We start from the raw sequence: 18,382 nt of genomic DNA, 5'->3' as shown, positions 1-18,382 counted from the left end.
TTTAAGATGACACAACACATCATGATTGCATCTTGTTGAATTTCCAAGAAAAATAGTACTTTAAGTGCTCAAACACGCAAGTTTTGTGACTTTTCAAACTTTGAAGCTCGATAACTTCGGGAATTGTGGACCAAATTTCTTAAACAAAGTGTCAAATTACTCAGCTCCACGGGATCTTTAAGATGTCAGAACACATCGTGATTGCATCTTGTTGGATTTCGAAGAAAAATAGTACTTAAAGTGCTCAAACACACTACTTTTGTGACTTTTCAAATTTTGAAGCTCGATAACTTCGGGAATTGTGGACCAAATTTCTTGAACAAAGTGTCAAATTAATCAGCTCCACGAGATCTTTAAGATGTCACAACACATCGTGATTGCATCTTGTTGGATTTCGAAGAAAAATAGTACTTTAAGTGCTCAAACACACAACTTTTGTGACTTTTCAAATTTTGAAGCTCGATAACTTCGGGAATTGTGGACCAAATTTCTTAAATAAAGTGTCAAATTAATCAGCTCCACGAGATCTTTAAGATGACACAACACATCATGATTGCATCTTGTTGAATTTCCAAGAAAAATAGTACTTTAAGTGCTCAAACACGCAAGTTTTGTGACTTTTCAAACTTTGAAGCTCGATAACTTCGGGAATTGTGGACCAAATTTCTTAAACAAAGTGTCAAATTACTCAGCTCCACGGGATCTTTAAGATGTCAGAACACATCGTGATTGCATCTTGTTGGATTTCCAAGAAAAATAATACTTTAAGTGCTCAAACACACAACTTTTGTGACTTTTCAAAGTTTTAAGCTCGATAACTTCGGGAATTGTGGACCAAATTTCTTAAATAAAGTGTCAAATTAATCAGCTCCACGAGATCTTTAAGATGACACAACACATCATGATTGCATCTTGTTGAATTTCCAAGAAAAATAGTACTTTAAGTACTCAAACACACAACTTTTGTGACTTTTCAAACTTTGAAGCTCTATAACTTCGGGAATTGTGGACCAAATTTCTTAAACAAAGTGTCAAATTACTCAGCTCCACGGGATCTTTAAGATGTCAGAACACATCATGATTGCATCTTGTTGAATTTCCAAGAAAAATAGTACTTTATGTGCTCAAACACGCAAGTTTTGTGACTTTTCAAACTTTGAAGCTCGATAACTTCGGGAATTGTGGACCAAATTTCTTAAACAAAGTGTCAAATTAATCAGCTCCACGACATCTTTAAGATGTCACAACACATCGTGATTGCATCTTGTTGGATTTCGAAGAAAAATAGTACTTAAAGTGCTCAAACACACTACTTTTGTGACTTTTCAAATTTTGAAGCTCGATAACTTCGGGAATTGTGGACCAAATTTCTTGAACAAAGTGTCAAATTAATCAGCTCCACGAGATCTTTAAGATGTCACAACACATCGTGATTGCATCTTGTTGGATTTCGAAGAAAAATAGTACTTTAAGTGCTCAAACACACAACTTTTGTGACTTTTCAAATTTTGAAGCTCGATAACTTCGGCAAATGAGGACCAAATTTCATAAACGAAGTGTCAAATTAATCAGCTCGACGAGATCTTTAAGATGACACAACACATCATGATTGCATCTTGTTGAATTTCCAAGAAAAATAGTACTTTAAGTACTCAAACACACAACTTTTGTGACTTTTCAAACTTTGAAGCTCGATAACTTCGGGAATTGTGGACCAAATTTCTTAAACAAAGTGTCAAATTACTCAGCTCCACGGGATCTTTAAGATGTCAGAACACATCATGATTGCATCTTGTTGAATTTCCAAGAAAAATAGTACTTTATGTGCTCAAACACGCAAGTTTTGTGACTTTTCAAACTTTGAAGCTCGATAACTTCGGGAATTGTGGACCAAATTTCTTAAACAAAGTGTCAAATTAATCAGCTCCACGACATCTTTAAGATGTCACAACACATCGTGATTGCATCTTGTTGGATTTCGAAGAAAAATAGTACTTAAAGTGCTCAAACACACTACTTTTGTGACTTTTCAAATTTTGAAGCTCGATAACTTCGGGAATTGTGGACCAAATTTCTTGAACAAAGTGTCAAATTAATTAGCTCCACGACATCTTTAAGATGACACAACACATCATGATTGCATCTTGTTGAATTTCCAAGAAAAATAGTACTTTAAGTGCTCAAACACACAACTTTTGTGACTTTTCAAAATTTGAAGCTCGATAACTTCGGCAAATGAGGACAAAATTTCTTAAACAAAGTGTCAAATTAATCAGCTCCACGAGATCTTTAAGATGACACAACACATCGTGATTGCATCTTGTTGGATTTCCAAGAAAAATAATACTTTAAGTGCTCAAACACACAACTTTTGTGACTTTTCAAATTTTTAAGCTCGATAACTTCGGGAATTGTGGACCAAATTTCTTAAATAAAGTGTCAAATTAATCAGCTCCACGAGATCTTTAAGATGACACAACACATCATGATTGCATCTTGTTGAATTTCCAAGAAAAATAGTACTTTAAGTACTCAAACACACAACTTTTGTGACTTTTCAAACTTTGAAGCTCGATAACTTCGGGAATTGTGGACCAAATTTCTTAAACAAAGTGTCAAATTACTCAGCTCCACGGGATCTTTAAGATGTCAGAACACATCATGATTGCATCTTGTTGAATTTCCAAGAAAAATAGTACTTTATGTGCTCAAACACGCAAGTTTTGTGACTTTTCAAACTTTGAAGCTCGATAACTTCGGGAATTGTGGACCAAATTTCTTAAACAAAGTGTCAAATTAATCAGCTCCACGACATCTTTAAGATGTCACAACACATCGTGATTGCATCTTGTTGGATTTCGAAGAAAAATAGTACTTAAAGTGCTCAAACACACTACTTTTGTGACTTTTCAAATTTTGAAGCTCGATAACTTCGGGAATTGTGGACCAAATTTCTTGAACAAAGTGTCAAATTAATCAGCTCCACGAGATCTTTAAGATGTCACAACACATCGTGATTGCATCTTGTTGGATTTCGAAGAAAAATAGTACTTTAAGTGCTCAAACACACAACTTTTGTGACTTTTCAAATTTTGAAGCTCGATAACTTCGGCAAATGAGGACCAAATTTCATAAACGAAGTGTCAAATTAATCAGCTCGACGAGATCTTTAAGATGTCACAACACATCATGATTGCATCTTGTTGAATTTCCAAGAAAAATAGTACTTTAAGTACTCAAACACACAACTTTTGTGACTTTTCAAACTTTGAAGCTCGATAACTTCGGGAATTGTGGACCAAATTTCTTGAACAAAGTGTCAAATTAATCAGCTCCACGAGATCTTTAAGATGTCACAACACATCATGATTGCATCTTGTTGAATTTCCAAGAAAAATAGTACTTTAAGTACTCAAACACACAACTTTTGTGACTTTTCAAACTTTGAAGCTCGATAACTTCGGGAATTGTGGACCAAATTTCTTAAACAAAGTGTCAAATTACTCAGCTCCACGGGATCTTTAAGATGTCAGAACACATCATGATTGCATCTTGTTGAATTTCCAAGAAAAATAGTACTTTATGTGCTCAAACACGCAAGTTTTGTGACTTTTCAAACTTTGAAGCTCGATAACTTCGGGAATTGTGGACCAAATTTCTTAAACAAAGTGTCAAATTACTCAGCTCGACGAGATCTTTAAGATGACACAACACATCATGATTGCATCTTGTTGAATTTCCAAGAAAAATAGTACTTTATGTGCTCAAACACGCAAGTTTTGTGACTTTTCAAACTTTGAAGCTCGATAACTTCGGGAATTGTGGACCAAATTTCTTGAACAAAGTGTCAAATTAATCAGCTCCACGAGATCTTTAAGATGACATAACACATCGTGATTGCATCTTGTTGGATTTCGAAGAAAAATAGTACTTAAAGTGCTCAAACACACTACTTTTGTGACTTTTCAAATTTTGAAGCTCGATAACTTCGGGAATTGTGGACCAAATTTCTTGAACAAAGTGTCAAATTAATCAGCTCCACGACATCTTTAAGATGTCACAACACATCGTGATTGCATCTTGTTGGATTTCGAAGAAAAATAGTACTTAAAGTGCTCAAACACACTACTTTTGTGACTTTTCAAATTTTGAAGCTCGATAACTTCGGGAATTGTGGACCAAATTTCTTGAACAAAGTGTCAAATTAATTAGCTCCACGACATCTTTAAGATGTCACAACACATCGTGATTGCATCTTGTTGGATTTCGAAGAAAAATAGTACTTAAAGTGCTCAAACACACTACTTTTGTGACTTTTCAAATTTTGAAGCTCGATAACTTCGGGAATTGTGGACCAAATTTCTTGAACAAAGTGTCAAATTAATTAGCTCCACGACATCTTTAAGATGACACAACACATCGTGATTGCATCTTGTTGGATTTCCAAGAAAAATAGTACTTTAAGTGCTCAAACACACAACTTTTGTGACTTTTCAAAATTTGAAGCTCGATAACTTCGGGAATTGTGGACCAAATTTCTTAAACAAAGTGTCAAATTACTCAGCTCCACGGGATCTTTAAGATGTCAGAACACATCGTGATTGCATCTTGTTGGATTTCCAAGAAAAATAATACTTTAAGTGCTCAAACACACAACTTTTGTGACTTTTCAAATTTTTAAGCTCGATAACTTCGGGAATTGTGGACCAAATTTCTTAAATAAAGTGTCAAATTAATCAGCTCCACGAGATCTTTAAGATGACACAACACATCATGATTGCATCTTGTTGAATTTCCAAGAAAAATAGTACTTTAAGTGCTCAAACACGCAAGTTTTGTGACTTTTCAAACTTTGAAGCTCGATAACTTCGGGAATTGTGGACCAAATTTCTTAAACAAAGTGTCAAATTACTCAGCTCCACGGGATCTTTAAGATGTCAGAACACATCGTGATTGCATCTTGTTGGATTTCCAAGAAAAATAATACTTTAAGTGCTCAAACACACAACTTTTGTGACTTTTCAAATTTTTAAGCTCGATAACTTCGGGAATTGTGGACCAAATTTCTTAAATAAAGTGTCAAATTAATCAGCTCCACGAGATCTTTAAGATGACACAACACATCATGATTGCATCTTGTTGAATTTCCAAGAAAAATAGTACTTTAAGTACTCAAACACACAACTTTTGTGACTTTTCAAACTTTGAAGCTCGATAACTTCGGGAATTGTGGACCAAATTTCTTAAACAAAGTGTCAAATTACTCAGCTCCACGGGATCTTTAAGATGTCAGAACACATCATGATTGCATCTTGTTGAATTTCCAAGAAAAATAGTACTTTATGTGCTCAAACACGCAAGTTTTGTGACTTTTCAAACTTTGAAGCTCGATAACTTCGGGAATTGTGGACCAAATTTCTTAAACAAAGTGTCAAATTAATCAGCTCCACGACATCTTTAAGATGTCACAACACATCGTGATTGCATCTTGTTGGATTTCGAAGAAAAATAGTACTTAAAGTGCTCAAACACACTACTTTTGTGACTTTTCAAATTTTGAAGCTCGATAACTTCGGGAATTGTGGACCAAATTTCTTGAACAAAGTGTCAAATTAATTAGCTCCACGACATCTTTAAGATGACACAACACATCGTGATTGCATCTTGTTGGATTTCGAAGAAAAATAGTACTTAAAGTGCTCAAACACACTACTTTTGTGACTTTTCAAATTTTGAAGCTCGATAACTTCGGGAATTGTGGACCAAATTTCTTGAACAAAGTGTCAAATTAATTAGCTCCACGACATCTTTAAGATGACACAACACATCGTGATTGCATCTTGTTGGATTTCGAAGAAAAATAGTACTTAAAGTGCTCAAACACACTACTTTTGTGACTTTTCAAATTTTGAAGCTCGATAACTTCGGGAATTGTGGACCAAATTTCTTGAACAAAGTGTCAAATTAATTAGCTCCACGACATCTTTAAGATGACACAACACATCATGATTGCATCTTGTTGAATTTCCAAGAAAAATAGTACTTTAAGTGCTCAAACACACAACTTTTGTGACTTTTCAAAATTTGAAGCTCGATAACTTCGGCAAATGAGGACAAAATTTCTTAAACAAAGTGTCAAATTAATCAGCTCCACGAGATCTTTAAGATGACACAACACATCATGATTGCATCTTGTTGAATTTCCAAGAAAAATAGTACTTTAAGTGCTCAAACACGCAAGTTTTGTGACTTTTCAAACTTTGAAGCTCGATAACTTCGGGAATTGTGGACCAAATTTCTTAAACAAAGTGTCAAATTACTCAGCTCCACGGGATCTTTAAGATGTCAGAACACATCGTGATTGCATCTTGTTGGATTTCCAAGAAAAATAATACTTTAAGTGCTCAAACACACAACTTTTGTGACTTTTCAAATTTTTAAGCTCGATAACTTCGGGAATTGTGGACCAAATTTCTTAAATAAAGTGTCAAAGTAATCAGCTCCACGAGATCTTTAAGATGACACAACACATCATGATTGCATCTTGTTGAATTTCCAAGAAAAATAGTACTTTAAGTACTCAAACACACAACTTTTGTGACTTTTCAAACTTTGAAGCTCGATAACTTCGGCAAATGAGGACCAAATTTCTTAAACAAAGTGTCAAATTAATCAGCTCCACGAGATCTTTAAGATGACACAACACATCATGATTGCATCTTGTTGAATTTCCAAGAAAAATAGTACTTTAAGTACTCAAACACACAACTTTTGTGACTTTTCAAACTTTGAAGCTCGATAACTTCGGCAAATGAGGACCAAATTTCTTAAACAAAGTGTCAAATTAATCAGCTCCACGAGATCTTTAAGATGACACAACACATCATGATTGCATCTTGTTGAATTTCCAAGAAAAATAGTACTTTAAGTACTCAAACACACAACTTTTGTGACTTTTCAAACTTTGAAGCTCGATAACTTCGGCAAATGAGGACCAAATTTCTTAAACAAAGTGTCAAATTAATCAGCTCCACGAGATCTTTAAGATGACACAACACATCATGATTGCATCTTGTTGAATTTCCAAGAAAAATAGTACTTTAAGTACTCAAACACACAACTTTTGTGACTTTTCAAACTTTGAAGCTCGATAACTTCGGCAAATGAGGACCAAATTTCTTAAACAAAGTGTCAAATTAATCAGCTCCACGAGATCTTTAAGATGACACAACACATCATGATTGCATCTTGTTGAATTTCCCAGAAAAATAGTACTTTAAGTTCTCAAACACACAACTTTGTGACTTTTCAAATTTTGAATCTCGTTAACTTCGACAAATGATGACCAAATGTCTTAAACAAAGTGTAAAATTAATCAGCTCGACGAGATCGTTAAGATGACACAACACATCATGATTGCATCTTGTTGAATTTCCCAGAAAAATAGTACTTTAAGTTCTCAAACACACAACTTTGTGACTTTTCAAATTTTGAATCTCGTTAACTTCGACAAATGATGACCAAATGTCTTAAACAAAGTGTAAAATTAATCAGCTCGACGAGATCGTTAAGATGACACAACACATCATGATTGCATCTTGTTGGATTTCCAAGAAAAATAATACTTTAAGTGCTCAAACACACAACTTTTGTGACTTTTCAAATTTTTAAGCTCGATAACTTCGGGAATTGTGGACCAAATTTCTTAAATAAAGTGTCAAATTAATCAGCTCCACGAGATCTTTAAGATGACACAACACATCATGATTGCATCTTGTTGAATTTCCAAGAAAAATAGTACTTTAAGTACTCAAACACACAACTTTTGTGACTTTTCAAACTTTGAAGCTCGATAACTTCGGCAAATGAGGACCAAATTTCTTAAACAAAGTGTCAAATTAATCAGCTCCACGAGATCTTTAAGATGACACAACACATCATGATTGCATCTTGTTGAATTTCCAAGAAAAATAGTACTTTAAGTACTCAAACACACAACTTTTGTGACTTTTCAAACTTTGAAGCTCGATAACTTCGGCAAATGAGGACCAAATTTCTTAAACAAAGTGTCAAATTAATCAGCTCCACGAGATCTTTAAGATGACACAACACATCATGATTGCATCTTGTTGAATTTCCAAGAAAAATAGTACTTTAAGTACTCAAACACACAACTTTTGTGACTTTTCAAACTTTGAAGCTCGATAACTTCGGCAAATGAGGACCAAATTTCTTAAACAAAGTGTCAAATTAATCAGCTCCACGAGATCTTTAAGATGACACAACACATCATGATTGCATCTTGTTGAATTTCCAAGAAAAATAGTACTTTAAGTACTCAAACACACAACTTTTGTGACTTTTCAAACTTTGAAGCTCGATAACTTCGGCAAATGAGGACCAAATTTCTTAAACAAAGTGTCAAATTAATCAGCTCCACGAGATCTTTAAGATGACACAACACATCATGATTGCATCTTGTTGAATTTCCAAGAAAAATAGTACTTTAAGTACTCAAACACACAACTTTTGTGACTTTTCAAACTTTGAAGCTCGATAACTTCGGCAAATGAGGACCAAATTTCTTAAACAAAGTGTCAAATTAATCAGCTCCACGAGATCTTTAAGATGACACAACACATCATGATTGCATCTTGTTGAATTTCCAAGAAAAATAGTACTTTAAGTACTCAAACACACAACTTTTGTGACTTTTCAAACTTTGAAGCTCGATAACTTCGGCAAATGAGGACCAAATTTCTTAAACAAAGTGTGAAATTAATCAGCTCCACGAGATCTTTAAGATGACACAACACATCATGATTGCATCTTGTTGAATTTCCCAGAAAAATAGTACTTTAAGTTCTCAAACACACAACTTTGTGACTTTTCAAATTTTGAATCTCGTTAACTTCGACAAATGATGACCAAATGTCTTAAACAAAGTGTAAAATTAATCAGCTCGACGAGATCGTTAAGATGACACAACACATCATGATTGCATCTTGTTGAATTTCCCAGAAAAATAGTACTTTATGTGCTCAAACAGACAACTTTTGTGACTTTTCAAATTTTGAATCTCGTTAACTTCGACAAATGATGACCAACTGTCTTAAACAAAGTGTAAAATTAATCAGCTCGACGAGATCTTTAAGATGACACAACACATCATGATTGCATCTTGTTGAATTTCCCAGAAAAATAGTACTTTAAGTTCTCAAACACACAACTTTTGTGACTTTTCAAATTTTGAATCTCGTTAACTTCGACAAATGATGACCAAATGTCTTAAACAAAGTGTAAAAGTAATCAGCTCGACGAGATCGTTAAGATGACACAACACATCATGATTGCATCTTGTTGAATTTCCCAGAAAAATAGTACTTTATGTGCTCAAACACGCACGTTTTGTGACTTTTCAAACTTTGAAGCTCGATAACTTCGGGAATTGTGGACCAAATTTCTTAAACAAAGTGTCAAATTACTCAGCTCCACGGGATCTTTAAGATGTCAGAACACATCGTGATTGCATCTTGTTGGATTTCCAAGAAAAATAGTACTTTAAGTTCTCAAACACACAGCTTTTGTGACTTTTCAAAATTTGAAGCTCGATAACTTCGGCAAATGAGGACCAAATTTCTTAAACAAAGTGTCAAATTAATCAGCTCCACGAGATCTTTAAGATGACACAACACATCATGATTGCATCTTGTTGGATTTCCAAGAAAAATAATACTTTAAGTGCTCAAACACACAACTTTTGTGACTTTTCAAATTTTGAAGCTCGATTACTTCGGCAAATGAGGACCAAATTTCTGAAACAAAGTGTCAAATTAATCACCTCCACGAGATCTTTAAGATGACACAACACATCGTGATTGCATCTTGTTGGATTTCCAAGAAAAATAATACTTTAAGTGCTCAAACACACAACTTTTGTGACTTTTCAAACTTTGAGCTCGATAACTTCGGCAAATGAGGACCAAATTTCTTAAACGAAGTGTCAAATTAATCAGCTCAGTAGTAGAGCAATGCGGGTTCTGGCTCAATAGCGTTAGCGTGAGTGGGTAATTAATACCCGTTAACGGTAACGTTATTGCGTCAGGGGCTGGTTCAATAGCGTTAGCGTGAGTGGGGTAATTAATACCCGTTAACGGTAACGTTATTGCGCCAGGGGCGGGTTCTGGTTATTGCGTCAGGGGCAAAGCGGGTTGTAGTTCAATAACGTTAGCGTAAGTGGGTAATTAATTCCCGTTAACGGTAACGTTATTGCTTCAGGTTTAAATGAAAAAAGTTGTGCCGAAGGAGGAGGATTGGAACCCGGTAGCGTTGGGTTGAGAGATTGGTTTGAATTCCGAGTCGGCTAGAACGGGCTGTTTGTTTATTCGGTTTAATGTGGTATATGTGTGTGTGTGTTACTAAAAGACCCTTATCTACTGTTGCTGCGCCGGCTGCTTGGGTAGTAAGCTGTGGGGCAGTAAGCTGTGTGGGGTAAAAAAAAAAATCGAGTTCTGACATGTTGTGTTTGCGGTCACTATGATTATTATATAAGCAAATCATAGATGAGAATGGGTATTACGTAAACCGCTATAAAATGAAGATCCTAGCCGTGGACATTCAAGGTTTTTATTTATCGAACGAATTGTTTTACGTGAAAGAGGTAGCGATTCGAGATGGTGCAAGAACAAGTCACTACTTGTTTAAATCGCCGGTACCATACGAATCGCTTTCCCGAAGGAACAAAAAATGTGTGAACCGCGCAACTAAATACATTCACGGACTTCATTATAACTCAGGATTTATTCCATCAGGTGAACTCGAGAAAATATTGATTGACAAACTATGTGGCTGTGATTATGTATATGTGAGGGGGTGCAGATTAACGAAGTTTCTAGAAAGGATGCTAAAGTCCTCCTCCCCATATGAACACCCTCAACCACAACTCATAGACTTAGAAACATACAATTGGGGATGGGATCCTCTTCAATGCCAACAATATCCCATGTGTTTAGATCACATTGCCACTACAAATTTAATGTGTGCCGTAACCATTTGCAACAATATACACGATTGGATAGTCAGAAATTTGCCACTACCACCTTATACTATCAATAACTAATATACATATCAAACAAATTATAGATTCGAATTATTTCAATTCAGTTAATACTACGTGCTGTACGTTGCAACATGAAGAATATATTGACCAAGTTTTTTGGTAGAAAATTGGATTTAGAAGATTGCACGATAGAGGAACTTGAATCGCTTCCACTCATTTTTTACCAGGAGATAGTTGAACCAATAGCATTGCTGAATATATGGGGAAAACTACCATATAACTATAGGAAGGATTTTATCGCAAGAACAAGACTACCATGTTTCGTTCACTACAACCATCCTGAATCTCAAACACATATTGATGGTCCGCCACCTCTCCAATCCAAATGTGCTATGTGTAAGAGAAATTTAAAGCGCTAAAATAAAAAAATGATGTAACAAAATTGTTGAAATAAATAATTTTTATTAATTTATTTTTCGTACAACTTCAGTAAGTGGTAATTGCTCTATTATACAATCGTGAATAATTGCGCAGTATCCTTTTGTGTTGGCAGGTATGCCTTCTCTAGTTTCAATTTCCACCTTAACATCAATGGCCGATGATTTTATGCTTTCATCACGTCTCGAACAATCAATAACAAATAAAGCGTGTGTTTTGAAATCGGGAAAGTCTAGAAGCGTCTCTTTTCTTTCAGCAGAGTTAAAAAAACTTGAGGCAAATTCTGTGTAATTATAATAAACATCTGCGTAGTCATTATTAGTAAAATTTAAATTCATACGCTCATATGGGTAGTACTCCCCATTCAAAAACAGTCTGATGTCACTTATATTTAAGTTATCAAACAAGGTTATGTCTTTCATAGCTAGATTATTTCTGTTTGTATGAAATGCTGCTATAATGTATCGAGGGCATTCTACAGTAGTTGTAGTTTTTACACACCAAATTTCCTTCGTTGAGTTCGCATTAAGACTTGGTAATTCGTGAAGTTCCCATTTTCGGAATGGGATTAAAATAGGTCTGTCTTCCTTTAGGGATTTAAGTAGCTTCACTTTGATAATATCGTTAGGAATGATATGTTTAACTTTTAACTCAATATTTTCTATTGTCAATTTAAATGTTGTGTCCTTTTTATCATTTCCAGTGATTAAAACACAGTTATTATCATTTCTTGATCGAACTAATCTCAAATTATGTCTCCCACTTATGGCTACTTGATAATCTTGACAAATGCCTAAAAAGTGGCTTAAGGGAATCCTCATATAAAAACTTCCATTTGTGTTAGTAGTAACATGATCTGGATAACTCCAACTAGCCGCCCTTAAACGATTTGAGTCATTTTTGTTGTAGCATAAATAACCTCGAATCAAACTAACAATACCAGGGTTTTTAACATGTTCTACTTCAATGCCATTTAGTTCGTAAGTAATAGAGTCGAAGAAGAATCCTGCTGCATTATTCACAAATTTAACATCACCTGACCCTTCCTTTTCAAGTTTTCCTTTAATTGATAAAGCAGCGTTGCACAATAGAACCCATGCATCGTTGCGGTTTACAGATATTTCAATAATATCATTGTTTTCGAATGACTTGATAAACGGTAAATAGGTCCGGAATTCGAGGTGGTTAATAGAATCATCATTTATAGGGTTTTTGTAAATATCTAAAATTTGGGCTGATAACATATCCGAGTGACTTTAAAAATAAACTGTTTATTCTGGTTAGTCTACCACGTAAGTTCTTGTTGCGTGAGCGTGGGCTCTGCAGATATGATACTGACTGCTTAAAATGAATTATATCTTTTTTATACGACCCCACAACTAAGACCATTTCTTTAATTCAAGTCGAATAATTATTTCCTCACCACAAAAGTTAACGCTATTAGAGTCTTGATCTAGAATCTGAAGTGTGATGTTATTTATATCTGACCTAATCACTGGTAAATAAATCAAGTTTCGAGGAATCTCATCGATAGCAAAGCCTGGGTCGCTGTTTATTGGGAATTCATAGATGGTGTGTGAAGGTTGACTGTTGTAATACGCTCCCTGAGTTATATTACTATCAAAATGAATGGTTCGAACTTTAACTATATTAACTGGCAAATCTGATGTGTGTATATGTCCGGCTTTTAGAAGTTTCCTAGAGAATCCTAGAGTTTTTCCTAGCGATTTTTCTGGTCTAAAATCGATGTCAAAATTTTTATGAAAAATTTCACACTTTAATGTATTATTATTCGGTTTTAAGAAGAAGAACGCCTCTCCATCACCTTCTCTAATTATCTGGTTCCTGTTTAACTGCGGTGTAAACTGGTCTTGTAGGTTACTATTTATATCAGTAATTTCATAGACACCCGATGGTATACTAATCGTTTTAGACACTCCGTTAACTAAATAATAAAACTTATTATTATCTTCATCAATATTAGGCACTGTATTATAAGAGTGAAATCCTATCAATGCTAACCCGTATTGACAATTAGGATCTAACTGTAAAGGTGTAGGAAAATCTATAGATAATATTGATGATCGACTCTTCACAGTGAAAATTAGAGACATAATTGTGTGTCTAAAGCATTTATTGCTCCTTATATAGAAAATATATACAAAGATGACCACAATTATAAGAATTAAATTTTTGATAACGCCTTTTATTATACATTATTTTGACGTCACGTCCAAAATAATTAACTAGTTCCTTAGGTGGTTTTAAGTGGCCAAAGCTATCAAAATACGTCACTATATCACCCCGTTTTAGATATGCTACCCAGTGAGTTCCTTTATGGCTTGAAGAGTCTAAGTTAACTATACCACATTCATTAATATTAACCTTATATGGTAGACTATCTCGCATAAAAACACCTCTAAAGAATGGTATCTGAAGCAATTTGATGTATTTTAAAATTTCAAAATTAGTTAACGCATGTCTGGGTAGCACTATTGGAAGTTTTTTGAGAACTGTTTTTTTAAATACAATCCAAATCCACGAGGAGTTTTTCGCAAGTAAAGTCCTGAGCCTTTTTTCCCAATTTCTTCTTCTGCAGCAGCCTTCTTGCTATCGCCCATCATTTTATTTTTTGCATTTTTGAGTTCAATAACATTTCTCGCTACTGTAGAAGCTCCTCCAGCAAGTGCTCCTAAAGCTCCTAATGCTGAAAGGATTGGTAGGAAAGGTAAGATCCCTCCGCTTTTCTTAGTTTCAGGGCTAAAGGGGATAATGCGAGGTATCCGAAAGTTTTGTTTTCCGCCAGCTTTTTTTACAGCTGCACGAGCTGCACGAAGGGTGAGGATTGATGTTTTCCGTAGATTTTTATCATAGTTTTCACCACTCGAATTCTTTAGTAATCGTTTCAGAATCTTGGATGTTGGTCTTAATATGTGGGTACGGAAGGATTTCGACTTCATCTTATTATTTTTAATTCCCATACCCCTTTTTCTTTTGACCTGGAAGGATTTCATTTTATTCGTTTTAGTTCCCATACCCATTTTTCGTTTAGCTTTCATAGTATTTGTAACAAGCCAAGCTGCAGTTTTTTCACCAAAACTCGAATCTTTAGCCTTAACACGATCCCAAGCTTTATTTTCTAGTATTTCATCAGCTTTATGCCGGTTAACTAAAGAATTGCTTTTACTATATGCAATATCGTGTTCTTTACACGCACTATCCAGTGGGTTGATACCCTTATCACCTCGAGATATCCGTTTTTTTAAGTGTGTTCCTGGACCGCAGAACTGCATGGAAGGGAAATGCAATTCAAAGGGCAATTTATTAATCAATGAGTTAACAAATCCAGTTCCGGTCCGCTCTTCGAAAGTCAACATACCCACTACTACTACTACTATTTAGCAGGATTGTTTATTTATACTCTTTTCCTTGCTTTCGCTCATCAGTTGCATCATCTACAAAGATGAAGGTAGTACCACAAGATATGAGCTTATCAATTGAAAATTTAGATTTTAAAGACTTTGAAAATACTAATCATAGTAAATTATTGTCAAATTATTTTCGCGGTATAATTTGCGGTCGAAGTGGTTGTGGTAAAACAAACCTGTTCTTATCTCTGTTGTTTAATTTAAATGGTCTGCGATTTGAAAATGTTTATGTGTACTCAAAATCTCTGTTCCAACCTAAGTATATTTTATTACAGGAGGTTCTGAAAAAAGTGGATGGTATAGGATATTTTCCATTCACCGATAACGATGAGTTAATTGATTTTGAAAATGCCAAAAAGAATTCTGTATTTATATTTGATGATATTGCATGTGAAAAGCAGGATGAAATACGCACGTTCTTCTCAATGGGTCGACATAAGAACATTGATGTGGTTTATATTTGCCAAACCTACTCTAAGATACCTAAACAGTTGATTCGAGATAACTGTAACGTAGTAATTTTATTTAAACAAGATGATGTTAATCTCAAACATGCCTTTGATGAACACGTGTCACCAGACATGAGTTATGATGTATTTAAAAAAATGTGCTCCGAGTGCTGGAATGATAATAAATATGGAGTTTTAATAATTATGAAGGATTTTGATTTAAATGATGGTCGCTATCGCAAAGGGTTTGATCAATATATAAAACTGTTCTGAAGGTAAAATCGTATATTCATTCATTATGAAACTGCTAAGTAAAGCAGCCGCTGCCCGTAAGAAGAAAATAGTTGAATTAATAAAAAACGTTCGAAAAAAATATCAAGCCTTACAATTAGGTAGATCTGAGGATGATAAAACTTTGAATAAATTATTTAAGCCTGTAATAGATCCTATCGGTATACTCATTAAGCAACAAGAAAATAATCTGCACAATAACTGGCACCCATCATTACAATTCCTAAAAGAGAAAGGGTCTATAAAGCCGCAGCACAGACGCGATGAAACATTATCATCAGATAATCAAAAAGTCAGTTCATTGCGAGAACAACTACCTAAAGCAGAAGGTTCTATATTAAACGCCACACCAAAGGAGCAAGAAAGCGATTATGAGACTAGTGACTATGAGTATGAGTCTCCAGATATTTCAACTACTTCCAACGAATATGGGAGCATAACTCAAAAGTATATTACAGATTATTCAAAAGGTTTGCCGCAAATAGATATAACTTACGGACCAAAATATAACTCTGATACGAATAAATGGACCTTAGGCCGTTCTAAGCTCAGTTTTAATAATAATGACATAATATTAGATAATTCGCAATTTGAAGGAACTGAAGGTCTCTATAATTTGGTATTTTACAAAGAACCTTCTATGTATAGTACTCAAGATTTGGAAAACTATGGAAACATTCTTAATCAAAGTCACGTGTACAGAGTTGACTTCAATCCTTCTGGGAAAATAAAAGGAAATACTGGAAATAAATATGTCGGTATTGTACGTAAGTTACTCACGATGTCATCATCATCATCATCATCATCTTTATCAAATAGTGTGAAGAAGGGGAGAGGAGGTGAAGATATGATTACTTATAATTCGAAACCAATTGAGTATGTCTATTGGGATGATGTAAATGAATTAGTTGATCGACTGCGACTGCTATATGCGTCAAAACAGGCGGGAAACACTTCGCATGAAAATGAAATTTTATCAATTATTGAGGAACTTAAGGAATCTAAGGTTATTTAACAACTTCAGTTTACTATTTGGTTTAAGTTTTAAAATGAGTCTCGATAAGTTTGGACGCCATTCCGCTAAGAAGCATAAAATCACCACCGTAATAAAATCCACATTATCGCGCACCTCTAACGGTGATATTGATAATGGAAATTTGAGAATTTGTAATTTAAAACCACCTATAGATGAAAATGACGCAACTAATAAGGAATATGTAGATAGATTATTACAATCCACCTTAATGATGATGAGGGAAAATTTAGATAGCCATAACCATGAAGTTGCTAGTCTGAGTGATATAGTTAAGCGACATGAAACTACCATGGATAAAGTTAAATCTACTATGTCTTATAATTTAGAGAGCTCTAGAGTTATAATGAAGGCGATTGGAGATGAAGTTGCTAGTGTGCGTGATATACTTAAGCAGCATGAAACTACGATAGACCATCTTCAAAAACAGTACAAAATCTTGTGTTTTAAAGACGAGGTCTGCACCCCTAGCACTAATGTCTAAAGAAAAAATTCAGCTTATTACGGAGCTACATAAACCATCACGAAGAAAATTTCCCCGACGGCGTACAATTATAAAAGGATTAAACGACTCATGGCAAGCTGATCTTGCTCAAATGGATATGTATAGTAGAGAAAACAGGCAATATAAATTTTTCCTTATAGTTATCGATTGTTTTTCTAAATACATTTGGGCTAAACCATTAAAGTCTAAATCGGGTGCTGAAGTTGCTGACGCTTTTTCTAAGATATTAAAAGAATCAAAAATATCTCCAAAAAATCTTGCTACAGATCATGGAAAAGAATTTTACAATACTAATTTCCAACAATTAATGAAAAAGTGGACCATTAATCATTATAGCACGTTTAGCATCACCAAGGCTGCTATTGCAGAACGCTGTATTAGAACTATTAAAGAAAAATTGTATAAATTGTTCAGTTTGAATGGTAATCACAAATGGGTGGATATATTATCTGATGTTATAAAAAAGTACAACGAAACTAAATATTCCACAACAAACGTTAAACCTATAGCAATCAATAAGAATAATGAAAAGGAAATATTATCTAGAGCCTATAATCATATTAAAATTGTTGAAAAATCACGAAAATTTAAAGTTGGAGATTTAGTACGTATCAGCAAAAACAAGCATATTTTTGAAAAAGGTTATTTACCGAACTGGACCACTGAGTTATTTAGTATTGTGAAAGTTCAACTTACAAACCCAGTAACATACTTGCTAGAAGATCAAACTGGTAGACCTATAAAGGGCGCTTTCTATAAGTATGAACTGCAAAAAACTAAACAGCCCGATGTATTTTTAGTGGAGAAAATAATACGCAAGCGTGGCAATAAAGTCTATGTCAAATGGCTTGGGTTTGATAAATCTCATAACAGCTGGATTAGTGATGATAATAAATTGTAACTACGCTTGCGCTAGATCTGTTTATACCTTACTTTAAACATCAGTTTTAGAAAGTTAAGTAGTAGTAGTATTTTCAATTCATCTGAAGCAATATGTGTTCTCAAATAATGAATTGTGAACTTGATGAGCTACTAACTAAATATGAACATGAAGTATTTAAAAATAGTTTGCCAAAAGGATGTAATAGCAATAACGCTATATCAAACCACTATGTGTTGAACTCAACATTTACATGTCTTTCAAGTGGAATTGATATTTCAGCAGGTTTAAACACGTTT

The 18,382-nt window shown here is 34.4% G+C and overlaps 2 protein-coding genes across 2 annotated transcripts; one reads left to right on the top strand and one right to left on the bottom strand.

Annotated features, from left to right (window-relative positions):
- Positions 1 to 11,523: 11,523 nt before the first annotated feature.
- Positions 11,524 to 12,741, bottom strand: LOC136349996 (uncharacterized). Its single transcript, XM_066301547.1, has one exon. It carries the CDS (start codon positions 12,739 to 12,741, stop codon positions 11,524 to 11,526), a length of 1,218 nt encoding a protein of 405 aa, XP_066157644.1.
- Positions 12,742 to 16,714: 3,973 nt separating this feature from the next.
- On the top strand, positions 16,715 to 18,104 carry LOC136349995 (uncharacterized). The gene is made up of 2 exons (XM_066301546.1): positions 16,715 to 17,074; positions 17,151 to 18,104. Exons 1-2 carry the CDS (start codon positions 16,715 to 16,717, stop codon positions 18,102 to 18,104), a joined length of 1,314 nt encoding a protein of 437 aa, XP_066157643.1.
- Positions 18,105 to 18,382: the final 278 nt, after the last annotated feature.

This window comes from Euwallacea fornicatus, unplaced genomic scaffold (genome assembly GCF_040115645.1).
Source record: "Euwallacea fornicatus isolate EFF26 unplaced genomic scaffold, ASM4011564v1 scaffold_82, whole genome shotgun sequence".
In the NCBI taxonomy this organism is placed as follows: domain Eukaryota; kingdom Metazoa; phylum Arthropoda; class Insecta; order Coleoptera; family Curculionidae; genus Euwallacea; species Euwallacea fornicatus.
Note: the sequence above shows the minus strand (reverse complement) of the source record. Positions and strands in the feature narration are given on the sequence as shown.